The 26,974-nt window shown below is 43.0% G+C and overlaps 1 protein-coding gene across 2 annotated transcripts; it reads right to left on the minus strand.

Moving 5' to 3' along the window:
• Positions 1-332: 332 nt before the first annotated feature.
• Ttc19 (tetratricopeptide repeat domain 19) lies at positions 333-26,616 on the minus strand. Of its 2 annotated transcripts, XM_028776503.1 has the most exons (9): positions 26,515-26,616; positions 24,723-24,833; positions 24,267-24,305; positions 23,618-23,674; positions 22,832-22,893; positions 16,898-16,992; positions 4,124-4,275; positions 2,447-2,609; positions 333-1,586 (listed from the first exon to the last, which is right to left on the minus strand). In XM_028776503.1, the coding sequence occupies exons 2-9, from the start codon at positions 24,822-24,824 to the stop codon at positions 1,453-1,455; spliced, it is 804 nt and encodes a 267-aa protein (XP_028632336.1). In that variant the 5' UTR covers positions 24,825-24,833; positions 26,515-26,616; the 3' UTR covers positions 333-1,452. The 2 variants fall into 2 exon arrangements, with proteins under 2 accessions (XP_028632336.1, XP_028632337.1); XM_028776504.1 differs by lacking the exon at positions 24,267-24,305.
• Between the last annotated feature and the right edge of the window lie 358 nt (positions 26,617-26,974).

A 26,974-nucleotide genomic window follows, 5' to 3' on the forward strand; every position in this document is an offset into this window, starting at 1 on the left:
GTTCCAGGACAGCCGGGGCTATACAGAGAAACTCTGTCTCGAAAAACCAAAAAAAAAAAAAAAAAAAACCAACAACAACAACAAAAAAGAAAAAGTAAAAGTATTTTCAAAGCAAAAGGAGACTGAACTCTTAATCTGGTTACTCATGGTTAGCAGGGTCGCGTGGGGTTGGTTAGCTAGGAAGTAAATGGTAGATGAGCTCAGACAGACACGGGGCTCTTCCCACACAACAGACTCTAGTGTAGCTCTGAGGATTTGGACCTTAGTATGTCCGTCTAGTAACTTGGCCATTAGTTTTCTATGATTCAAAGATTATTAGAATACATACAATATTGTGTAGTCTCTAGTTTATTATGAAGATTCTCCCAGTACAAACACATGAACCAAAGTCCACTGGCAATCCTACTCACACTGCCCACCTCCACGGGCATGCCAATACCACCAGGGTTCCTTCGTGGTACCCAGAAAAACTCTTTCTCTTAGGCAAAAGGCCATTTGTCAGACTGCAAAGGTAAAAGCATCCATCCATGTATCTTATATTTCTATACTCTGAGGCAGTGATGGAATTATCAGACAAACACGCTAATTGGTTTCACACTTGACAGCTGTGAAAACAGAGATAGCAAAATAAACAGAGCTAAATAGGTTCCAGGTCGGTGGCTTCACATGCCACGGAGCACATCGGTGCTGGCAGCATGACTTGACTCCACTGCGTGCTTGTGGTTATAAAGGAAGCTCAGTGCTCAGACAGCACTGACGAGGGCTTCATTCCTTCTGCCACCACCGTTTTTAGTAGTTACATATGAACAGGTATGTAGTCCAAGTATCTCATTTCCACTTTAGAAATGAATGCTGCCTAATGGTGGCCAACTAGAATTATCATTTCCCCTCATAGTTACTAAATCTCACAATGCTTCAATAAAATGGTAAGAGAACTCACCAAAATCCTCCTGTGTCATGATGCAAGTAACTTGCTTGCCAGAGATGGATAGAGAAGAGTAAGCATGAATCAAAATCGTATGGAAGGTGTAATGACCATATAGTGGGGAACTTGGCCAACTGTAGTCTATCGTTTTCTCAGACGTGCATGGACTGCACCTTACATACAGTCAGTACAGGGTAAAAGCCGTTAATCTTTTAAAAACAAAAGCAAGGCCAGGCACTTTCGAAGCTAAGGGAGGAGTACTCCAAGTTGGAGGCCAACTTCAAGCATATAACAATTTCCAGGCCAGCCTACACATAGAGATACCCATCTCAAAGTAAAATGAATTTAGAAACAAAAGCGGCAGTGTATACGACTTGTCCTTCACCGAAGCCGAGTTGAAGAACGTTGAATTTCAACAATGATTTACACCACTGATTGAGGTCCAGACAACGAAGGAACAGTTACTCCTTTGGGTTATCAGAGGTTACCCTCTCTACAACAAAATGAACTTGTATAGCTTAACAAAATTAAGTCAAAAGTCTACTTTTTCTTGACAGCTCAGCCAATTCTTCCCTGATGTGCTGAACAGAAACCTCATCTCTTTTCAGCTCTGCTTGCTTCAGCGCTTCCTGGTAGATCTCCTTTGCTTGTGTGTATCGTTCTAAAATAACCCAAAGAGAGGGGAAAAGAAAATTTGTGTTTTCACTAAGAACTACTAGTGAGGACACTGTATGATTTGCTGGATGCTTCAAAACATCTAGTGCTGTCTAATGTCTTGCATCCATGACAGCGGAGTGAGAGAACCTGAGCTTAACAGAGGTGTGTCAGCTCTAAAGAACTTAGTGCTGTGGAACTACAGTGGGCTCTCCCTGGGCCAAAGATTTCACAATGGTGTTACATGCAATAGATACCTATGTTCCCAGGTTTATGGAAACTTAAGAGGCCCTGAGTAATATGGAATTGAAGGAAACTGATGTTTTATCATATTGTGGCTTCAGAACACTGAGCTATTATTCCTGTGAAAACCCTTCAGAGTCTGTAAAACACTACAGAGACAACAACCTATCACTGCAAAGTATTTCTCTGCCTTCATATGGCTGTGCAGAAATATGACAGTTTTGTGAATTAAGCGAAATAATACTTTAACACACATGCATTTTTTTTTTTATCCTTATTTAGCCAGCCTTTTAACTTACAGCAGTGGTCCTCAACCTTCCTAAATGCTGTGACCCTTTAATGCAGTTCAAGTTGTGGTGACCCCAACCATAAAACTATTTTCATTGCTACTTCATAACTGTAACTTTACAAATGTTATGAATCGTAATGTAAACATTTGCATTTTCCAAGGGTCGCAGGCAACCCTGTGAAAGGGTCCTTCGACCCCAAGGGCCTCACCTATAGGTTGAGAACCACTGACTTAAGGGTTTCTTCATTGTCATTTGTCCTCCCCAAAACCATTTCATTTCAAAGCCCAGTAATGAAAACTTTGTAAGAGTATAATCCATTTCCACTGCAGCCTACCTCTGTGTATCAAGATGGCAGCCAGATTGCTGAGGACCATGTGCAGCTCAGGGTGGCTTATCTCTCTTGCCAGATCGGATGCCCTCTGCATGTAAATGTAGGCATCATCAAAGTGGCCCTGTGCATCCAGTGTAGTAGCCAAGTCACTCATCAGCACAATGGTCTATTAAAAAGAAAAAAGAGCCTTTTCTTTACAAACACCTATGCAGAATATTAACCTGAAGTTCGTTACACTGCATACATACATACAAGTCCTCAACTTTACTAGAATTCCACAAAATTAGAGGAACAAACTGCAGACATCTGTTGATCACATTGTGCTGCAGACAATGCCAGTTGCACTCTATGGCAAGTAACTGAAGACTCAGCATGGGACAGAATAGTCGTCCCTAGACAATTGTGGAGTGAGGAGCCAGCACTACTGAGCTCTCGCTGTATTCCAGCAGCACTGCTGCTCCAATCCCAGTCCTCCCTGGAAAGAAACACCATCTATGTTATACAGGAGGGGTTCATTAGGACTTCAGAACTGACAAACATAGACAGTGCTCTGAGAATTCCAGGCTGGCTGCTTGTTATTCCCCCACGACACACCTCAGGCTCTCTGCGTTAAGTCCTAACTAGTCCATGTTCAGTCTCACTTGTGGACTACAGGTATCACACAGAGCAATCAACTCTTACCCCAAGAATGTCTGCTTGCCAGAAGAAGCAGAAATGATCTAAATTCCATGTTAATCTTTGTAGTTTTTCAAGACAGGATTTCTTTGTAGCCTGGCCTCCAATTCACAGAGATCCACCTGGCTCTGCCTCCTGAGTACTGAGATTAAACCACCACCACCTGGTTCAATTCTACATTTAATATTCTCAAAATACTTTGTTTTGCCCGCTTTGAAAAATTATATAAAATTCTATAATAGTGTTTTTAAGAGTTATGGCCACAGCTCAGTGGTAGAGCCCTTGCCTTGAATTTATGAGACCCTAAGTTTTAATCCCTAGTCCTACCCCTGCACCCACCACCTGACCCCCCAAAAATCATAGTCTCTACTTCCTCGCCTCCCAGTTACACAGGAGAAAAAGATACTTACATATGAACTGAACAGTGACAAGGTTCTGGCTGGTATGGAAGAAGCCCCTGGGTCTAGTCCCCCGCTCCAGGAGATTCTTTCTCACTGAGTCTACAAACCACTGTGAACATGAGGCTGCATATTCTGAAGCTCTTGAGTACAGACCCTAGGTTAAGCCTGCCTTGTACAAAGACTACTGTATAAACCATCATTCATAAAAGGGCTATGCACAGCCAGTAACTAGTCAGCAATCTCAAACCCTTCTTGAAACAAGTTGTTGGGAGTAGTGAAAGCTAGTGGAAAGAAAATGAACAGACCAGAGAGTGGAAGATTCCATACATCTGGACAGCAACCTACATTCCTCATGACAGTTCACGATGGCTAACCACATCTTGCCACACCCATAACTGATCCAAGACACTGAATGTAGAGCTTTACCATGCCATGCAAGCTCTCTACCACCAAGATATACCCCCAGCCCCTTTTCTTTTTCTCCCTTTGGCATAGGAGCGCACCAACTTTGGCAGGCATCCTTGAATCTGTGACCTTATGACCCTTTGCAGAGTACCTGTGCCACCAGGCAGGCCTGGCTTACATACACTGTTTCATCTATTACCTGTGGGTGTCTTTCTCCTTGTATTTCTTGACAAATCTGCAGGGCTTTTTCATACATCCTTTGGGCCTGTGATAGCTGCCTGGAGAATAGCAGGTAGCGTGCACAAGAGTCTAAGCACATGCCAAGGAGGAGGTAAGTATTGGCTGTTTCTTCTAAAAGAAAAATGAAAGTATGGTGAGGATGTAATAGAAGTTATATATAAAGGTCAAAAAGGAAGCCAATATACTTCATCACTGTGGCTACCAGGTTTCACTGAATCCTTCAGGTCACTTAGAGAAACTCTGAACTACAAGAAACTGTTTGTGTGGGTTGACAACCAATTAAATGACAAAAATGACAAGCAGCTGCCTGAAATCATGGAACCCCCATTTTGAGTAGACTAAAGAGTCCACAGATCAATTTAAATATTGAATATCTTAAAATTGGGAACTAGTATGCAGAAAAGATGTTTAAGATAAACCTGAAGTAGAATGAGCTAACCACAAGAAAGTCTAGGGCCAATGAATGTTATTTTAGGGTTTAAGAAAAAAACGCAGTAAGAAACCAAGAATATGCCGGGCGGTGGTGGCGCACGCCTTTAATCCCAGCACTTGGGAGGCAGAGGTAGGAGAATTTCTGAGTTCGAGGCCAGCCTGGTCTACAGAGTGAGTTCCAGGACAGCCAGGGCTACACAGAGAAACCCTGTCTCGAAAAACAAAAAAAAAAAAAAAAGAAAAAAAGAAACCAAGAATACTCAGAACTCTGTAATGGAAAGAGCATGATTCAATTTTCAAAGACTAAGGGGCTGGAACGGTGTGGCACTGTCAGAACTAAGACTTCACATAGCGGATGCCACATGAAGAGCAGGAGACTGCAGATCTAGACAACAATGCCCAGAATCAGCTACTACTAGACCTCAAGATGTGGCCCAAATAATGTAGGAAACGTGATGGGTGAGAATAATTCAAAGTTCACAAAGAACGAGAAACAGGATTGTTGTGTGTTTTGTTTTCTATAACCTAAGCTGACCTCAAATTCTAGCAATTCCCCTGCCTCAGCTTATTAGCTAATTTTAGGTAAACTATCACAAACTGCTTGAAGATGGCCAGTTCAATTCACCAGCAGAGCTGTCGTCCCTTCTCCATCCTTTAAGGTTTCTAGGAAATTTAGAAATATCATGCAAAATTTTGAAAATAATATTTGTTACTAACTAACACTATGACCAGTTACTGAAGAGACAGTTCAAGTATAACGTAGTTGTGGTGGATGAGCATAGGAGTCTGAATAGTATCAGATTAGGAAAGTGGGAAAAATATGAAGTTTAAACCGCAGAAATCTAAAATAATTTGCCTTTGCTTAATCCTAAGAGGTCAATAACAATGTTGAGGGCTGGGGCTCACTTGCTCACTTGGTAGGATGCTTGCCTGCCTTTCATGAGGCCCTGGGTCTGACCACAGCATAGCACTGCCAGGTTTGGTAGCATACACCAATGATCCCAGCATTTGGAAGTAGAGGTGAGAGGATAAGAAGAGTCCCCTCAGCAACACAATGAGGGTAGCCTTCTTAGAAATCGAGGTCGGAGTGATTTAGAGAGATGGCCCAGCAGCGAAGATTGTACACTTGACAGGCATTCAGATCCCAGAATCCATATGAAGACTGTGGGCATGACCATGTGTGGCCCCTCCTACCTCCACCCTCGCTAACCTTCCTTCCTTCCTTCCTTGAGGCTTACAACCCTCCAGCACTCCGCCTCCTGAGTCCTGGGGGAATGGCAGGCATGTCCTACCATGGCCCACTTAGTTGTCTTTAAATGGTTCTGTATTTTCTAAATGGTCTTTTAAAATCATACAACTATAAAATGCATTCATCAATATAACTTAAAAAGACAAAGGGCTGGGCATTGTCTAGCATGTGTAAGTCCTTGGGTCTAAAACCAAACAAGCAGACAACAAGGACAAATGACAAGCAATTCTAGGGCACAGTTATTACTGTTACATGTAAAAGAGGGGAGGCAGAAAGTACAATTAGTGAGGTACAACTCTAGTAATATTTTCTAAAAAATACTTTAAAAAATATATTTTAAATTCATTGCACATTCTGACCATAAAAACATTTGGTTCCCAGCAGCCGCACTGGGTGCTTACTCCAGCTCCAAGTGATCTAACACCCTCTTCTGAAATCTGAAGGCATCTGCACTCACATGCACATATCTACACACAGACAATTGTGTGTGTGTATTTATACACACACACATACATATATATAACTATGTGTTACATATATGTATATACATCCACATAACTAAAAAAGTAAATCAGACATAGAGAGAGGACTGAGTGGTTAAAAACACCTGCTGCTCTTAACATGGCAGCTCTTAACAAGCCATAACTTCAATTCTTCTGGTCTCTCCAGACACCAGGCACACACACTTACTTAAATGCAGGCAAAATAGTCATTCATATATATATATATATATATGCCAGAAAAGGGCATCAGGTCCCCTGGAGCTGGAGTTATAAAAATATATATATTAAAAATAATAAACAGTTTTTAAATTGTGATTGAGAGACAAATGAAAAAGCACTGTAGCTGGGTATGGGTGCACACATCTTTAAGCCCAGCACTCATTAGGCAGAGGCAGAGATTCTCTGTGAGTTCAAGGCCAGCCTGGTCTACACAGTGAGTAGCCTGAGCTACACAGAGAAACCCTGCCAAAGAAAGAAAGAAAAGAAGGAAAGAAAGAAAGGAAGGAAGGAAGGAAGGAAGGAAGGAAGGAAGGAAGGAAGAAAATAACCATAAAAGAACTTCCAGAAAGTATGAAAAGGCTTCTCTGCCTGCTGTCAAGAGAAGAGTTCACACAGGGTACAAAAATGGACTTAAAATTTTTTCTATCACATTAATTTATAAGGTGGCATATAGTGAGAGTTTTGGCTTCTTAAAAAACCCAGTTATGTTATGTGAATATATTTTTGTTTTAATCTCAGGTGTGGGATATGGGGCTGCTTCAGTTTTTCCATACCCATTAACTATGACTGTCCCACGCTCTAGTGAGGTGTGATTTTTGGCAGCTGCAGTTTCATTCTAGGGACTCTGGAGAGGGCCTGGGCTGGCTGCTGCCCCCACTGCTGTTGTGCTTGCTATTGTTGGTTTGCTAGATTGCTGGTTGGAGATATCCTGATGATGGAGACTGGACGTGCCCCAAGGAACCTGATGCCCCTGATCAGCAGGAAGAAGTTTAAAGAGGTCTACACACACTTTCCCCTCTAACCTTCTTTCTCTCCAACCAACTGCCTTTACCTGCCGAGTCATTTCACTGATCCAAAAGGACTTCTTTCTCCAAGAAAAAAAGTGATCATTTTTATTTTATGTATATGGGTGTTTTGCCTGTGTGTGTGTGTGTGTGTGTGTGCGTGTGTGTGTGTGTATTATGTCTGTGATCATGTGTGTACCTGGTGCCTCTAGAGGCCAGAAGAGGGCATCAGGTTCTCCGGAGCTGGAGTTATAGACAGTTCTGAGCCACCATGTGGGTGCTGGGAAAGGAACCCAGGTCCTCTGAAAGAGCAGATAGTGCTCTTAACCACTGAGTCAACTCTACAGCCCCAAGGAAACATGATTCTTTGAAGTATAGGAACTGCTAACGTTAGACAAGAAGGAACATCAGACAGCTTAAGTAAGACGGAGAAAGAAGTTGTAAGAGCCCAGAGGGACATCTGAACCCAAGAGGAGCCTATTTATTTCTCCAACCTTTAATTATATCTTCCATATATTATTTCTAATCACAGGAAAAACATATGCTACTTAAAACCAGCATATGAATAAACCAAGATTCATTATTGAAGCCTATACTCAAAATCTAAGCAAATGGAATTCTCAACTCCCCAGAGGATAACCAGGCATTATGTTGCAGGGTACAAGAGCAACTCAGTAGATTTACTACGTTAATGTACAAGAGCGGTTCACAGGACAGAGTCTCAGGAAGTGGGGCAGCAACAGTGCATATCTATTAAGTATAGAAGTTCCATTAGGAAAAGCAGATCTCTAAGAAAATTAGAGCACAGCAACCTCTTCCCAGCCCCTACCCCTAGAAATTCAGGGTTGTCTACAGAACCAAGAGTATCTCTAGCTACCCAGAACATCCTTGAATTTCTGCTATACTGAAACTTTCCTTGGTCAACTGATGTCATATTCAGCACTTCCCAGAACACAGCGGTAGAGAAGAGCAGAATCTAATCTAAGGTGTTTAGTTCCAAGAATATGACTGGTAACTGGGAATCTTTCTGCTGGACACAGCCGAGTTTCCAAGGGCCACAAGATAAGAATTCGATAAAAATCTCAAATGGAATGCATGTGAGCCCAGTTTCTATTGCCTCTGTAAATGGTCTGAGTGCCTATGAATTCAGAAATTAAGGCCTTCAGCTTGTGCACAATGGAGAGTCAGATCTGAAGTCTTCACATCATATGCAGCATATTGCACTTACACAATGCAAGGATGTACAGAGCGCTGTCACCTGCAGACATCACCAACATACTAGAGAACGTTCACCCTGTCTGACCTCCACTGGAGGTCATGTAACTACAGCTCAATGCCTCACAGAGGGGCTGGCTCTCATTTCTTCAGTGATTAGATCAGTGAGTAAACAAATGAAAAGAAAGAATAAAAACAAGGGGACTGAAGTGAATATGGAAGAAGATATAATAAAGTGTCAATTATAATTACAGAATTTAAAAGCATTAACACTACTCTAAAAATGCACTCTAGACTGCACTGAAAGAGAAGCAGATAAGGCTAGAGGCCAAACTTAGGCTGCCCAGCTGCTATGCAGAACCATCAAGGAAACCCCATGGCAGCTGGCAGTCAGTGCCTGCTATATAACAGAACCAGGTAAAAGTAACACATTATTATGATTGTTGGCACCAGATGATCCCTTTGAGTAAAAGGACTATCAAATACTCAAAATTACAGCTAAAGTATGTTTAGGGTAACTGTATTAGAGGGCTGTGGCATTAGGAAGGCTTGAGAACCACCACTCTCAGTGGTCAGACTTGACTATCTAAACCATAAGAAACATTAAGTAAACATTATAGCTTTCATTAGTAACACTGTGACTTTGCTGTCAAGTATAGATGGCCCTTGTCAAAAAGAGAAAACCATGTGATCCTTTTGTATGGCTTATCTAGAAACATATGTAAATCTTACATTTTAATAAAACATTTTACTGTTCTAAAATAAACTAAACTAGGTAAATTATTTAGAGGGAGGTATCTCTCTGAGTTTAATACAGTAAATAATTTTATTAAAGAAGACACAAAGCCCAAACTACAAAGGAAAATATCCAATGATTCTATTAATACTCACATTTTAATCTCTGACATATATAACCCACCAAAATATAAGATACTCAAATTCATAACTCTCACAAGCCATTAAGAAAAATAACCCTAACATCTGAAATGTAAATAAATAAAATATCCAATTTAAGAAAAAAAGAAAAAGAACCCTAGCCAGCAGGATGACCCAATGGTTTAAATGCTTGTGTACAAATCTGTCAATGTAATTGTGATTCTCCAGAACCCACAAAAACCTGAATGTAGTGGTACGTGACCCAACACTGGGAGTACCTGCTTTGCAAGCAGCCCATCTCCTGCCAGAATGCTATCTAGGGACCAGAAGTCACATCAGCTTAAGGAGAAAAAAAATAAAAAAACCATGCCCAGCAAGGGTTCTGAGTCTGTTCAGTTCATCTCCAATGGATGTGTCTGTTCCACATACTTGCTCAAGCAAGATAGGAGGTGGAGACAGGAGATTGCCAGAAACTCTTAGGCCAGTTAGTCTAGAAGATACAAAGCAGCAGACACAAGAGAGAACCTGCCTCAGAGCAGTAGGAGAGAAAACTCCCAAAAGCTGTCCTCTGAACCTCCACAGCTGCTCTGTGGCACACACAAGTAACAGTTTGAAAATTCTGGCAAGCAGGCAGGCAGCAGGCAGGGAGGCAGGCAGGCAGGCAGGCAGCAGGCAGGCAGGCAGGCAGGCAGGCAGGCAGGATGGATGGATTAAATCAGTGGTTCTGCAAGTCCCCTTGCAGGTCACATATCATATATCCTGTGTATCAGATACTTACAACTCATAACAGTAGCAAAATTACAGTTATGAAGTAGCAATGAAAATGATTTTGTGGTTGAGGGGTCTTAATGCATAAGAAACTGCATTAAAGGGTCAGAGCATCAGGAAGGCTGGGAAGCACTGACTTAAACAGTAATTAAGCAAAGGGGTTGTAGTGGAACATATGATGCCAGCAGCACTAAAAAATAGTACTACTTACAATGAAAATCTCTAAAAGGGTGTAAACATAATAAACAATCAATTGAGAAAAAAAATACAAAGACAATTCTCTGAACAGGAAGTTCCAACAGTCAATACACAAAATTATCACAGTTCACAAATAACCAGAAACACATACTGAAGCCATAATGAAATTCCTTCTATCTCCCAAATATTAAAAACAAACAAACAAACAAACAAAGAAACCTTAAGTCTAAGAGGAACAGGGGCAAGAGAATCAGCACTGATTAAACTCTCAGGTATACAATTTAGTACTATTTAGTATATACACCCCAGAAGAAAGGTGAGTATCCCTGAGGAGCACCCTGCCTATGTGTAGGCAGTTCTAAGGATATCCAATAAGTAGTAGTTTTCATAGTGAAACACATACAAACAATCCTCTATGTCTAGCAATAGAACTGTGGGTACCATGGAGGACTACACTACAGAACTAAATTAAAAAAAAGGAAGAGGCAGACACACGAGTGTCTGAAAACAAGCATCCTTATTCTCTACCTTCCTAACTGTAAATCTTGGAATGCCATCAACAGAAAAGCAAACAGTTGAATAAAGTGGTTCACTGACTCAAATTTAATGGAACATGCTGGAGTCCTGCCACATCCCTCAGTGGAAGGAAGGCCCAGTAATTCACAGTTCTTTACTAGCAGGCTGGCTGTCAGTTCCAGAACCTTTCCTGGCTGTCATGACTGAGCAGAGCAAAGTTACTCAGTGGGAATGGATACTAGTCAAGGCTAGCCAACCAGAGTCATCACATTTTTCTTGCCAAGGGCTGGTGTGAGCAAGAACCTGACCAAACATCCAGAAGACCTATGTAAGGAGAGAAAACAGGACTAAACACTACCTCAGGACCTCAGGAAACTCCAGCCCCACTTGGAGACTGCCTCATCTATCTGTCCCTGAAGGCATAACTGTCCCTCTACAAGTTTCCTCAGAAAATGAGCTACCCCAAATCTCCATATCAGGACTCTTGGGACCAGCAAAGACAGCTCAAAGGGTAAAGGTACTTGCATAATAACCAGGCAACCTGAATGTAATTCCTGGAACTTGGATAAAGGCATAAAAGGAAAACCGGCCCCAGGACGTCCTCCAGCCCCCACAGCAATTGTGTCTTTATGCTGAGCCACCCCACCCCCCACCCCATCGCCAGCATTCCTAAACCTAAGCCAAAAGGCTCCAATTTTGCCTTAAAAAAGAGAGAAAAATGATAGGACATGTGATCTCGTTCCAGTCAGTGAGAAGGACATATCTATGTGCAGTCTTCAGGAAAGACTTCCCTAACACTTTTCTTATGGACACGGGCCACTTTGGGATGCACTTCCTGGACAGTGCTTTCCAGCTGTAAGAGGACCACAAGAAAGCCGAGACAGTGAAGAGACAGTGCAGGTGGGAAGGAGCTGATCCTCGTGATTTCAGTGACCCTCCCACCCACGACTAAGGTCAGCCTGCCCTCATCTGAAACTGGAACTGTCCTTCCTTTAACTCAGTTGACATTCCCTTCTAAGGCCTATGGTAAACCATGATAATTAGCCCAAATACACCAGGGACTGACAAAGTGACTCCACTCCACTCACATGGAGACTGAGGGGTTCTATAGAAGTAGCATGTGTGCGCTGGCACCGTATATTTATACTCAGTATAATTTAACAATGTTTACTGTTAGAAGACTCATCCAACGGATAGAAAATTCTGAAGAAAACTATTCTTAATGATAGTTATCTGTAAGAAACTAGGGGTCAACTTTCCAAGTAAATTCTAAATAAGCTAAAAAGCTAAACACTAAAAATGTTTAGATAGTTAAAATAGGAAGAAAAAATGAAAAGAAATGCAGAAAGATGAGTGCTAGGTAACCTGGTTGACTTGAATGCTGGAAATACTTCTCAGGGCCTAGATCCCAGAGGAACAGGGCCTGTGCCTCACTTTCTGCTGTTCAAATCTAAAAACAGCTACTCAGTATTTATTAAAAATTAGTAAAGGTAGGGTGGACCGATGGTTCAACAGTTAAGAGCACTTGCTTCTTTTACAGAGGTCTAGAGTTCAATTCTCAACACCCAAGCACCTATAACCGCAGCTCAATGGGTTCTAAAGCGTTCTTCCAGCCTCAACAGGAACCTTCACTCAGGAGCTTTTACCCATACACATAGACACAACTAAAAAAAAAAAAAAAAAATTAAAGCTTAATAAAAGCAAATGAAATATACACTATCATGTACATCATAAAAATACCTTAAAATGACCACAGACTATAATGACTCATTTATACACACTTCATAAAATCTTGGGACTCTGAGGCCAGCTGGCCTAGTGTGTATGGCAGCAAGAAGAGACACTACCTGTGTAAACTGACACCCAAGGCTGTCTGTCCTCCCATCTCCAAACACATACCACAACACTCACTACCACCTCAAGTAAAGCACAAACAAATGATATTCTCACCTCATAAGACATGTAGAGCCTGTCAATGAAGCTAACAGAATTACAAGGAGAAGGGACACACAGCCTTATGGCAATAATAAAAATTAATAATCAACATCTTCTGAGCTGCTACTATCTATGTTCTAGACACTATTCTAATGCTTTACATACATTGACTCATCTAATTCCAAAGGTCCAAAGAGAATATTGCTCTTAATCTCCTACTAGAGATCAACAGATTAACTAATCTGACCAAATTGGCTATAACTCCATGTCTGCTGCTGCCATGCTCCTGGCCATGATGGTCACAGACTCTTACTAATCCACGGAAACCATAAGCCCTCCCAAAAATCTTCTTTCTACAAGTTGTCTTTGTCATGGTGCCTTATCACAGCAACAGAAAAGTGAGAACACAGCCCATGTGTTTTCCACTGACCTTTCAGGCACACTGTGGGACACATGAATGCCTGGGTATGTACACACATACATAAATAGATGAATATAATAAAAGTATTTCAAAATAAATTCTAAAAGCAACAAGAAAGCAAATCATTTCCAAAGGAAACAAAATACTGAAAAAATTGGAAATAAAATTGTATAATCGTGTTACTTGGTTCAGCAAGTAATGTCATTTATATGTTCATATGTAGACTCAATTAAAAACTATAATCTTAACTCTTCAGTAAGTCAATAGCTTCCAAAAATTAAAATTAGGAAATAATAACTTTACGTTTTCAAGAAAAATGTAAGCATCAGCAAGCACCTCTCTTATAAACCAGAGGACCTGAGCTCAGTTCCAGAGTCCACATCTGAAACAGCCAGGGGTGTGGTGCACTTAACTGAGAGGCAGACAGAGACGGACAGAGGCAGGTCCCCAGAGATGCTGGCCAGCCTGCAGAGCGAAACAGGCAAGCTCCACGGCAAGGAGAGCAACAAGGTGGGCTGACAGCAAGGCTGGCTGCTGGCTTCCACTCACAAGTACACACACCCACATAAGCACATGTGTGCACACACACACAGAAAAAGTGCCAGAAGACATTTAGTTGAACATAGATGAGGTGAGGTGTGACAAGGGAATGCTATTCTAAAGTAAGCCTTATAATACACTTGACTTTTAATGCTATAAATGTGAGCTGTAGAAATTAAATCGGAAGAAAAAATATATTCATAATAAAAATAAAATATGCAGAAAGACACAAATGAACTATAAACTTATAAATCTCAAACAACCAGAGAAAATACGGCTACATTTTTAAATCATTCAGCCTTTGGTCTATGTATTATAGAAAATTAAGCTTCCATACCCACCAAGAATTCTTTTGCCAAAAAAAGAAATATATTTTCATAATATATTATTAAAAGTCAGGTTACAATAGAAAGTAAACAGCTGTTCTTTCTTAGCAATAGGGTTATCTTTCTTCATAATGCTTTCCAGAATTTTCTTTAGAAAATTAGTAACTATTTTTGGAGCTGGAAAAAGCTTTATCGTCTTAATAAACTAGTAACAAGGAGTTTAAAATGCAGCTCATTTGGTAAAGTGCTTTTCTATCCCTGAGGTCAACCCATAGCACAGTAACGAACAGGTATGGCAGAATCCTAGCACTCAGAAGGTAGAGGCAGGATGCTGAGAAAGGCGTCCTCAGCTACACAGTGAGTTTGAGGCCAGCCTGGACTACATGTGAGGGAGGGAGACAGAGACAGGCACAGACAGAGAAGTCAAGGGAAACTCACAATGGCTCACACTAGTCAAGAGGCTTAGGCAGGAGCGCCTCAAGCTTGATGCCACTCTGGCCTATATAGCAAATATCCCATCGGGGGAGGGGAGGGGAGGAGAGGGGAGGGAGGAGAGGGAAGGGAGGGAGGGGATGGAGGGAGGAAAGGGGGAAAAAACAGAAAGAGGAGGAAAGCAGGAAGAATTCTAGTAATGTCCCAGTACACGATGGCAAGCCCATGAATGGTGAAAGACTCACATAACTCTGTGGCTGGACCTCGTGCGTATTTTCTCTAGGTTTCTTCAACCTCTTCCGTACTTCTCTGAACTGTATTTACTTACTGCTCTTTGCCAAATTTTGTTCTTTTAGTAATTACTGAGCCCCTGTTAGGGGCTAAGCTGTCTTCCAGACACTAAGGATTTAATACAACACACAGTGTCTTGATTGCTCTTTGGTAGAAAAGACAAATACTAAAGCCAGCTAACAAAAAAAGTACTTCTCTTAGTTCTACAGAAACAAGCACACAACACTCCTGCTTCAAGGATGATAAAGAAGAATCAGAGAATCAAGAGGCTGAATGACTCCAAGATGGGTGGGAGCCCAGTTAGGAGAGGCCTCTGAGGACACTGGCAAACCTGAAGGAAGTGAGGCAGTGCTGAGAACCATCCAGGGAGGAGACACAGGGATGGAAAGGCCTTGAGATGGTGTGTGCTCAGGAGGGGCAAGGCCAGGGAAAGGAGTGAGAAAGAGGATAACGATGCCACAGACGCAGGTGGAAGCCAGGCCCTTGTAAGGGGTATGAACTTAAAGGTAATACAGAAGCAATGAGGTCTTTAAAAGGTTAGTTTGCCTGCTGCATGGTAACAGATTCATTGAGGAAGTAAAGGAAAGGAAGCAGGAAAAACTGAGATCAGCATCCAGGCAAAAAAAAAAGATGTAGTCTAATGTGAATGTATTTTCATAGTTGATTCAATTTAACATGTTGGTAGACCAGTATAAAGAGGAAATAATAGAGAATTCCTAGGTTCTCTGCCAAAGCCATTGGGTGAATGCTGGTGTCACTTAGTAACCTAGGGCTGAGCAGTGAAGAAACTTCTGAGTGGCAGAAATCAAGAGGCCCATATTGGACATGTCTAATGTTGGATAACCACTAAACAGTCTAGGCTAATATAAGACTAGAGCATGTGTCTGCTGTCTTGGTGCCAGCTGGGACATATAAATATAATAGCTAAATGTTACGGGACTACATGACATTTCCTAGGGGTGAGCCAGAGGGAAAAGAGATGCAGGTGAGGATACCTCTGAGGTGAGCCACCATTAGGAAATAGGCAATAGAAGGGGAAAGGTCAATGAGACACCCAAGAAACCAAGGGACACTGTTTCCTGTGGGACACAGTGATCACATGATCAACACTACTAACGAGTAAGACAGTCAAGGGCTGGATGCAGTGACACTGATAAAGGCTACAGTGCAGTGATGAAGAAAACCTGACTATGTTCAAGAGGAAATCAGAAGATGTCAGAACACAGACAACTCTGCCAAGGTGCTTTAGGGATGAGAACTTCCCCATGGTTTCCTAGCATCTTGGCATACTGACTCTTGGCATAGAGTCAGTGTGTTACAAGTCCCTCAATGAATATGAAATCTGAAAATTTTTAGTACTTCAAACCAAGTGAGAAACCCAAACAAAAGTCAAGTGTACAGGCACACACCTTTAGTCCGAGCTTTCAAGTGCAGGGACAATGTTATCTCAGAATTAGAGACCAGCCTGGTCTACGTAGCAAGTTTCAGGCCAGCCAGGACTACATGAGACCTTGTCTCAAGTAGGAGAGGGTAAAAGAAGAAACCCAAATACAGAGCTTAAACACTTCCCAGCCCACTGTGCTCCCAGCCTCTGAGTGAAGATGGCCCGCAGGAACAGGACATCCTCTTCTTCCTTATCCTGCAGCATTCTAGCTTCATTTTTCTCTCTAATCTAGGGACTGGTGCCTGGCAGGCAAGTGCTCTCCAATTCAGTTCTACTTTAGTGATTGAACAAAAAGGAAAGACTTCCTGTCATACCTGCCAATTTCCCAAAGATTACAAATGTAGCAGAAGTTAGCAGAGAAATTATGAACCTGACATCTATGGGGCTTAAAAATAATACAAAACAGTACTCAAGTCATTTAAACAAGACACCCTGTTTCAAGCCCAAGGTATTAGGATAGACACTGACTGCTCAAAATGGAAAATTTGTCCTCCCCCAATGTAGGCTCTTTCCCGTAATAAACATCCAGCAATGGAAACATTTGTGGAGGAAACCCAATGTCTAGAAAAGTCAAGTTTCCTACCTGACATAATATCTTCTGCTAATTCCTTTTCTCTTTCAATTTTTCCCTCTAGAGTTGAAATGCAGAATTCATAGCCAGCAAGGGCAAACTCCTGTCTGGAAACAAGTATCAGTAGTCAATCAGCTCTGCTTACCTTTGGATCCTGTTCCCATCTTTATAGCTCTGCTCTGAGCACTATCAACAGGGGGATATTTGTATCTCTGGGTATCAATCTGCACTTCCCTAATTTGATTTTCAATCATCCATTTAAGGGAAATTAATGGATGGTGCCAACATTCTCATGACTGTCTAGCCATTAGTCTTTCTGTGTCTCCACATGGAAACCCCTGACCTTGAGGCTCAGGCTCCTGAACCTGAGGTTCCCAGCCATCATCATCATGCTCTTCTGGGAAACTCTAGGGCTTAACAAGTTCTCCCAAGCTGTTTTTATTTTTCCCTACAGAAATCAAAATACTAGCTATAGCACAGGAAAGCCTACTGATGCTGGATAGTTTCAATTGACACGTAGAGGAACATGGAGAAACTCCTTCAGCAACTCCAGTTCCTGCTCTTCATGAAGGTTTGACCTTCTTTCCACAACTGACATAAAGCTCATGCCTTCTTCTCCACTGCTTTGCCAGAAGGGATATGATGACCCCACTGTTCTACTTTATCCTCAGAACAAAGCATCTTCTTCCTTCTCCACTTCCAAACCTTGATAGAAGAGAGACCTCTAGCCCCACAGCAAGGGAGGCAGCCAACAAGATGCTGTCAGAGTAGAAGGCCTAAAACAGCTCTCTATCAAAACATTTTACCTCCAGTTCCGAGGCTTCACATATGCTAGCAAGGGCCCTCAGCTAGCATCTCTAAGCCCCATAACCTGGCAATGTGTTCTCTTATCTCATACTTCCCTTGATAAAACATGAAAAAAGTAGAGAACTTAGGTACTAATTACTAATGGGTACTGTAAAAGCTTTTGGCTTTGAATGTCTTATTTCTCAGCACATATTTGCTTTGAGCTTCTACTTGTCAGAGGCTTTGAGATATCATTAACATCTAATCCTGTATGACACTACTCTCAAGAGTGTCCCCAGCTGCAATGTTCTCTGGCATCAGACAAACTTTGAAGTTCAAGATTTAAATCAAGAGCTAAGTTGTGTTTTGTGTCTGTAATATAGGCTAACCTAGGTTAGAGAATGTGTGCTAGCTCAAAAAGGAGAAGACTTGAAGTCAGAGATCCACAGAAGCCCCCAGCCTATCTAGTCCCCAATCAAAATTCAGGAAACTAAGTAGGTGCTGAACAAAATAGCGTTGTTGACTAAAACAGGGTTGGGGTTGGGATCTCTTAGCCTCAAAGTGCTGGATGTCTCAACAGCACCCAGCTTAATGTCATCAAATCTCTGGCATTAACTTCTGTAGCAGCTAAAAATCTAAAGGAAACCATTCTCTCCCTAAACCCACTGCCAAAACAGAACTCTCCAGAGACATTCCCAATTTATATACCATGTGCTCTTCCTTCGAATCCTATCTAGAGACAGAAAGGAATGGAAGGCAATGTCAGCTAAGGTGAGGAAACAGCTGAGACAATGCCTTCAGACTGGCTCTGTAGACAAACATGTGGGGCCTTTTCTTGACTGAAGACTGACACAGGAGGTGACCACACCAGGTGGTCGGGAGGGGCCAGCCGTAAGCAGTGTTCCTTCATGGCTCCTGCCTCCAGGTTCCTGTCATGACTTCCCTCAGTGCTGTTGTATGACCTAAGAGTTGTAAAAATAAACTCTTTTCTCCCCAAGTTACTTTTGGGCATGGTGTTTTACTACTGCAAAAGAAGCCCAGGTTGACCTGACCACATTTTGGGGACAATTACAGTAGGACATGTGAACTTTAGACTGGGAAAGCCATTCAGTGCTCAGGGCTTAATAGGCTGTTGTAGGAGATGAGAAGACAGGCATGCTGTAAAGTTGCAGTTGAAGGAGGCCTGGCTTGTCAAGTTTGAGGGAAACAAAGATAATCAGGGCCGTTTGTGTGGTGTTTTCTATTGAAAATCTTGGTTTCTCATCAGTTGGAGCTGAAACATCATCTATGATTAACAAGAGACCAGCAGCTCTGAAGTGAAACCTCTGCTTTGCTCAGATAATCAGTGCTCCTTAGCTGAAGCTGAGAAATAAGGGGTGATTTAGTATCAGCATCATTAAGTTGAAATATTCTAGGACTATGTCCTGAGGGTCAACACACAGAAGCTATGGTCCAGAGGGAGCCTTGGTGATGTGAAAAGGTCACCCGAGTGGTACTGGTTTTAAACACGTGAAAGGGAGTCATGAGTAGCAGCTGAGGCTGGCCACTCTATGACAGGGTGGCGTCCCTGGACAGTTCATGCAGCTCAGTTGCAGGGGAGACCCCAGCATACTGGAGACTAATGTCACAGGACAACTGCCAAGGACAGGAGCAGCTGTGGAGAGGAGCTGGCCTGAGCCTATAAGCCATGTATGCAGTGAAGGAAAGCTGGAGAACCAGAGCTACCCGAGCCCTTTGGAGGATCGTGAGCCTCAGACATAAGAGCTATTTATACTTCTGAGAAGAACTGGGTTCTGCTTTGATGGTAACTGTGCCCTGATTCTTCCCTCTTAGACTAGAAAGGATATAACTTACTTTGGTTTTACAGAAGCCCACAGTTGGACATTTTAAAGAAACTGAATTTTAAAGTGAATTTTTGTTTTAAAGACAATGGGACTTTTAAAAGTTATGTTTTAGGCTGGGTGTGGTGGCACACACCTTTAATCCCAGCACTCAAAAGGCAGGCAGATGGATTATCTGTGAATTGGAGGCCAGCCTGGTCTTCACAGTGAGTACCAGGACAGCTAGAACTATGTAAAGACCTTGTCTCAAAACAAAACAAAACAACAAGTTATGTTTTATTTTGTGATATTAATATTAACATCTTGGGGACAAGTACAGAAGAAAGGCTAGAGATATGTTTCTATGTTTCTGTGTCAAGGGACAAGGGGGTCAATCATGCTATCTAGTTTTTATCAACATGACACAAGCTAGAATCAAAGAGGAACTGTCAGCTGAGGAAATGCCTCATTAGATTAGTCAAGAAAGCCTGTGGGGGACATATTCTTGATGGATGGATGATGACGTGGAAGGGCCTAGCCTACTGTGAGTGGTGTGACCCCAGGCAATTAGTTCTGCAGTGTATAAGAAAACAAGCCGAGCAAGCTAAGAAAAACAAGCCAGTAATCATCACTATCCATGGCTTGCTTCAGTCCCTGCCTCAACTCTCTACCTTGGCTTCCCAACAGACTGTATCTTATCACAGTAAGAGAAACCTAAGGCAAGGGTCCTTAAGGCCTCACGGATGTTTCTAGCTTTTGGCAACATCTAAACTGTTTCCTAAACCTTCCATGTAGCCGATAGGCTTCTTCTTCATAAGAATTTAGGGTCAAAAGTTTTGTGAGTGGGTTGGTGTCCCTATCACTCTACTGGCTACAGGAGGTGGCCTCTTCAGGTTCCATATCCACCCTCCCCCCAATTGATTCTTGGGGGCTTTCCTTATCCCAGGTCTCTCTGTCTTGTCCTGGGGATGCCCTCTACCTCCCCACCCCTGTCAGTTAACAGATTTCCACTCATTCTCATGGCCATCTGTCCTGTCCCTCCCCTCACTTCATCTTGATACCCCCCCCCAGCCAATCCCCTCCCCATCCCCTCTCCCACAGGCAATGGAGCAGAGACTGAAGGATGGCCAACCAATAACCAGTTCAAACTGAGACTCATCCCATGGGCAATAACCAATCCTTGACACTATTAATGATACCCTGCTATGCTTGCAGACAGGAGCATGTTGTCCCTTGAGAGGCTCCACCAGCAGCCAACTCAGATAGAATACAGACTCCACAGCCAAACAGTGGATGGAGCTTGGGGATTCTTATGGAAGAACAGGAGGAAGGATTACAGTCCCAAAGAGGACAAGAACTCCACAGGAAGACCAACAGTCAACTAACCTGGACCCTTGGGGCTCTCAGAGTCTGAACCACCAACCAAAGAACATACATGGGCTGGACCCAGGCTTCTCCATACATATGTAGCAGATGTGCAGCTTGGTTCTGAACATCTGGTACAGGGTCATGTGGGTTCTGAACAAACTGTTGCCTGTACGTGGGATATGTTCTTCTAGCTGGGCTGCCTTGTCTGGCCTCAGTGGGAGAGGAAGTGCCTAGCCTCAAAGAGGATGAGGGGGATACCCAGGAGGGCCCCTACCTGCTCAGAGGGGAAGGGGAAGGGGATAGGGAAAGGATTGTGGGAGAGGGTAACTGGGAGGCAGGCAGTGAGCAAGATGTAAAGTAAATAAGTAATTTTTTTTTACTTATTTAATAAGTAAGTAATAGTAATAAGTAAAAAAAAAAATAAATTTAAAAAGATTGTGTCAGAAATTCATAGTGTATACACCTTTAATTCCAGAACTTAGGAGTCAGAGGCAAGTGTAAGTTTAGGGCCAGCCTGGTCTACATAGTGAGTTCCAGGACAGCCAGGGCAACATGGAGAAGCCCTGTTTCTAAATAAATAAATAAATAAATAAATAGATAAATAAATAAATAGAATTCAAATTTATCTACTATTTTTAAACTAGACCTTCCTAGCTTACATATCCAGTGTTAATTTACAAGATATTCCCCTAGGCTCCTCCCAGGGACCTAGAAGGCCTTCAGGTGTGGGCTGCATATAAAAGGACTGCCCCACTGTGAGCTCACACTCTGTTCCCACATGTTCCCAACCAGTCTCTCTCTCCTCCTTTCTGCTCTTTTCAGTCTGACTGAGTGCATGAGTCTGCGCTTGCATGTCTGTGGTGTGACCCGCCTTTCTCTGCTCCCATCTGCCTGCCTATGTGTCTACTTGTCTGCCTCAGCCCCTTCTCCAGGCCCTCACTCCCATCTTGTACCCCAACAACCCCCTTTATACTAGACTTATTGCATGGAATAATAACTCAAGTGCACACCTTGGCATGAGCCCACCAGGTACCCCCTTGTCACATTATAGTTGTAACATCCAGACTTCCCTCTACTGCTAACTGTATCCCCCTCGAAAGCCTTACTGAAGACTACTCCCAAGTACTCTCTGAAAACATTTCAATAAAACAACTAATTCCTTTTATAACCACTCATGCTGGGTTAGTTTTATGTCAACTAGATACAAGCTAGAGTCATCTGAGAGGAAGGACCTTCAACTGAGAACATGCTCCAGAAGATGGGGCTTCAGACAGCATGCAGGGCATTTTCTTAGTGACTGACATGGCTGGTGCCACTCCTGGACTAGTGGTCTGGGGTGCTGTAAGAAAGCAGGCCGAGCAAAGCTGTAAGCAGCACCTCTCCAAGGCCTCCGCCATCAGTTTCTGCTTTCAGGTTCCTGTCCATTTTGAGTTCCTGTCCTGACTTCCCTCCTTATATATACATACCAAATATTCCCTTTTCTCCCCAAGTCACTTTTGCTCTTAACGTTTTATCACAGCGAAAGAAACCCTAAGACACCAGCTATTTCCAGAATGAATAAGGAGATAACCCAGAAGTAATTATTATCATTTTACCTCATACTTCTTCCTCTGCTGGTGGAGTGGCTTCTGGAAGTCTATTATCCTGAAGTACTTTTTACACTGTTCCCTTTGCTTCTAGGACTAGAATAGTTCTGACTCTATTTCCTTTCTAATTTCAAGTGAGAACCAAATACTTGATTAACCACCACAGTTCAGTCACAGGGATGAGGGCTGTGTTCCACTCAGGAAATTTGAAGCCAAAGGAGGAAACTGGAAAAAGCTGAGAAATGTACTTTTGAGTGTGGCACCAGATTTCTGGAAACCCTGATGATTGCAAGGTAAATTAAGATTATATAATATCCCAAGGCCTGAGTTTTCTGCTCATCATGCTTCTACTCGACCACTGCTATAACCTATATTCTGATACTTACTTATTTTGAGCAGCATAGATATTGGCCAGTTTCAGAGAGATTTCAATTATCGCATTGTCTTCCTGTTGGTATAATTTAAGAAAAAAAAAAAGAAGAAAATGTATGAGAAATAAAATTTCCTTAAAGAGTATTTTCAGTGTCTACAACGAATTCTGTCTGAAAGCCAGTCTTTCATCTCTTAAAGGAATTAATCAGTTATAAATTCTTAAGCGATCATTTAGAATTAGTGAAATACTAGCTATAGTATTATATAGGTGTGGGGTGAAATAGCGACCTTTTTGGTCAAAGTACATATGAGTTGGGGCCTGGGGTGAGAGGGAGTATCCTGGTTGGTTTTTTGGTCAACTAGATACAAGCTATAGTTATCTGTGAAGACAAACCTCAATTATAAAAAATGGCTGCCATCAGGTCAGACTATAGGCAAGTATGAGGTATTTTCTTGATTAATGACTAATGTGGGAGGGCCCAGCTCACAGCTGAGTGGTGTCACCACTGGGCAGGTGACACTGGGTGGTATCACAAAGCCACAGGAAAGCAAGCCACAGGAGTGAGCCAGTAAGCACATTTCTCCATGTCCTATTTCAATTCCTACTTCCAGACACCTGCCTAGAGTTCCTACCTTGACTTCCCTCAGTGATGGACAGTTACCAAAAAGTCTACGATGAAATAAACCCTTTCTTCCCCAAGTTACTTTCGGAGTTTTATTACAGCAACAGAAACTCTACGATATGGAGCTTTCATTTCATGAACTGCTCTGATGAGGGTGATGCTAGGTGACGCCCTTACCTGCTTCATGCCCCCTCCAAGCAGGGAACTCATTGTTGCTTTAAAAAGCTGTTCGGCCTAAAAGCATAAAGATTGTCTTTAAGAGATCTACACAAGACTCTTAATTTAGGTACCAATTTAATGTGAGTGAGCGCATGCATACACATACACACACACACACACACACACGCGTGTACTCATGTGTGGAACACTGTGATTTTTATAAAGGGACCAAAAGACGAGAGCCTCACACCCTCTGTATACCTTAAAGTACCCTGTGATGAGTGCAAACTTACTTCACCTCAACCAACGGGGCAGACTGCAAACTGCTCCTCATATACAGCCCATCAGTTAAGCTGTTTATGGTCAGAGCATGGAGTTGAGTCCTGGCTAACACTAACAGGCACAGACATTTTATAAGGATATCTCTTGCACTCCAATCTCTCCTTTTCCCTTCTTGTAGGCAGGAGGTGATGAAGACTTATCTTAAAATGAACAGATACTCTGCTTTTAGTCTTTGGCATATGTGTAGGCTAATCAATTAAAAAGAAACACACCTGCGTCTTTGGCCACTGTATTTTGGGGACCTTTTTGAGGAAGTAACAGATACCCTTACAGTTAGTTCCCTTGAGGCATACCAGTTCAAGATATTACAAAGCGATTGACTTACATTTTCAAGCTGCCCTCGTATAAATGCTAAGTTGGCCATCTGAAAGCAAATTATAAATGGCTGTTCAGTTCAGAGTGCTGCATTTACACAGATTTAAAACTTTTAAGTGGAAGATTCTTCCCTGTTTTCACAATCTTAAAAAAAAAAAAGTTCAAAACAGAGAAAACATCACCCATTAATCTGCTCAGTACAGCAATAGTGAAAGAGGCACATGGTTTATTTTATATACTGTTAAAAGCAAACTAAACCCAGATCATCACTGAAAAGTACAAAGCTATTTGTTTCTTTATGGTTTTGAAATTATAAGTGACCCTGCAGAGGGTACAAAAATTAAACCAAGAGAAAACTTAGAAACAAACACCTTCGGGACATCATGACAGTCAGGAAGATGAAACAGCAAGAACACTTTCTCAGCACCCACCCTTCCTCAACAGCTAGACTGGTTAGAGCAGTTACCAAGTCGTAAGTGTACGTGATGGCCTTCCTGTTGTCACTCTCATACGCGAGGCGCAGAGCATCATGCAAAATCAGCTCAGCCGCTTCTGGCTCATCTTTCATGATGCTCAACTGAAGAAAGAGAACAAGGGAACAGTAAATGAAATGTAAGGAAACAGACACACTCTGCTGCAGAGTAGATGCATCACAAAACCTATGAAGAATTATCCATTCACCACGTACTCAATAATCCCAACTATGTCCAAGTACCATGTCCACTGAGATGACAGGGAGACGAGCTTCCCTTGCATCTAGTGTGCTCACGTCATGAAGTTTTAACAGAGCAGACAGAGGCAAAGTGAGCAATCTTTACTTTGTTTTTCCTCTAGAGACAGAGACCAGGCTGCCTCCTGACCCACAGAGCTGCTCCAGCCTCCGCCTCCTGAGTGTGGCAGTTAAAGGCGTGGACCACCACACCTGGCACCGGGTTTCTACTGAAGTTGTTTCCATCTTCTTCTTCTCTTCCTGAAGATTACAGGGAATCGGGTAGGACAAGTAGGCATAATTAAAACTCAAGAAAAGAAGAAGAAAAACAAGAAAATGAGAGTAAAACTGAGGTAAAGTGATTTAGGAATTAACCACATAACAAAATGGACAGAAGAATGACCCCAAAAGACACGGGTGACGCCCTGTAAGCTGAAAAGAATGGCTCTTCAGAAGACATTCGAGGAAGGAGAGGCAGAGGGTGCTGAATCACAGCTCCTGCCACAGGAGGATGAGACAGCTGGCTTAGATCGCTTCCAGTCCTGACAGGGGATAGTGTTTTCTCACAGGTACAGGGGGAAGTCGCTCAGCTGTCATACAAGAAGGCACTACAATCTGATTTACATTTCAAACCATCACTCAGGTTGCCGCATGGAGAAAGGACTGCAGTGGGGCAAGAAAAAGGGACCTGTGTGAGAAAAACTGGGGGTAAAGAGGGAAGTGGGGGTGATCTGAGCAGTGTTCTGGATTTGACGGCAACTGTGCTTACTGCTGTGTAACTGGGAATTATCAACAACACACTTTAAGAACCATTATGATTTTCTTTTTCTTTTCTTTTTCTGAGACATGATTTCTCCCTGTAACAGGGTCCTGGCTGTCCTGGACTTGCTTTGTAGACCAAGCTGGGCTTGAACACACAGAGATCCGCCTGAGGAACCACTATGATTTTTTTAGGCTTAATTTTTTAGGTGGTAAAGAGAAGACTGTTAAAGATATATTCGGAGGAAGGAATTTAAGAATAAGTGCTTAGTTCCAGGGATGCTCCATCTAAGAGATAGCTGGGACCTTGCAATGGAGACAGCATGTCAATGACACGCTGCAGTCTGTGAACACAAATTTGGTCGTTGTTGGCATTAAGTCGATATTGAGCTCGTTGGAAGAGATGAAATAAATCTGGAGGGGTAAAAGGGATGTGGGGAAACAAATTTAGACGAGAACCAAGAGGCACGAACGATACTAAATTGCATTTTCGGGACGTCATACATATATATATTATATATATGTATATAGAATGCACAAAACGTCATTTCGGTTAGGTTGTTAGCTGATTAAAGCCACCCCCGCAAGACATCCTCAATCAATACCTTTGGACTAAATAAATAAATAAAGGGAAATGTGAGGGTGCCGCCTCCACCTGTACTCACAACTGCAGCGGTTTTGCTGCAGGATTCGCTCTGGACCAGTCTGGATGGATCCCAACTCGGGGCCAATCCATCCAGGCCTCGGGAAACCGGAGCGGAGAGCGCGCACGCCCGGTCGAGCCCCTCACCTTGGCTTGCTTCAGGAGCTGGATGATCTCGGCCTCCGCCTCGTCTGTCGCGTCCTCTCCCGGCTGCTCCGCCGCCGCCGCGGGTCGCGAGAACCAGGCGAGCGCTGCGAGAAGCGGCTCAGAGGTCACCGGGACCAGCCCGTGCCCGCGCCCCCGCCCCCGCCGGGCCGGCTCAGCCCGGAGCGCACCGCTCACCTGCCAACAGCGGCAGCACCCCGTGCCCCCGCGCCGGCGCACCTCGGGTCCGCAGTCGCTCCGTGCCTGGCCCCGTGTCGCCCGCCCGCTCCGGCAGCAGGCGCGCCGTACAGCCCCCGCACCGCCGGCCCGCGGCCCGCAGCAGGGTTCGACCCAGACGCCAGCGAAGGAGCCGAAACATACCGGTGCGTCCCGACGGCTCCACTAGCGGCTGCTGGCCCGGAATGCCCCGCCTGTCCGCATGCGTGCTGACGCGTGCTGACGT

This window comes from Grammomys surdaster, unplaced genomic scaffold (genome assembly GCF_004785775.1).
Source record: "Grammomys surdaster isolate TR1022 unplaced genomic scaffold, NIH_TR_1.0 270, whole genome shotgun sequence".
Classification (NCBI taxonomy): Eukaryota; Metazoa; Chordata; class Mammalia; order Rodentia; family Muridae; genus Grammomys; species Grammomys surdaster.

Coding starts and splice junctions, on each gene's coding strand:
- Ttc19 (XM_028776503.1), bottom strand. CDS start 24,824: ATGAAAGATGAGCCAGAAGCGGCTGAGCTGATTTTGCATGATGCTCTG. Junction 24,306..24,722: donor TCACGTACACTTACGACTTG/GTAACTGCTCTA, acceptor ATTTGCTTTCAG/ATGGCCAACTTAGCATTTAT. Junction 1,587..2,446: donor TGCCATCTTGATACACAGAG/GTAGGCTGCAGT, acceptor GGGTTATTTTAG/AACGATACACACAAGCAAAG.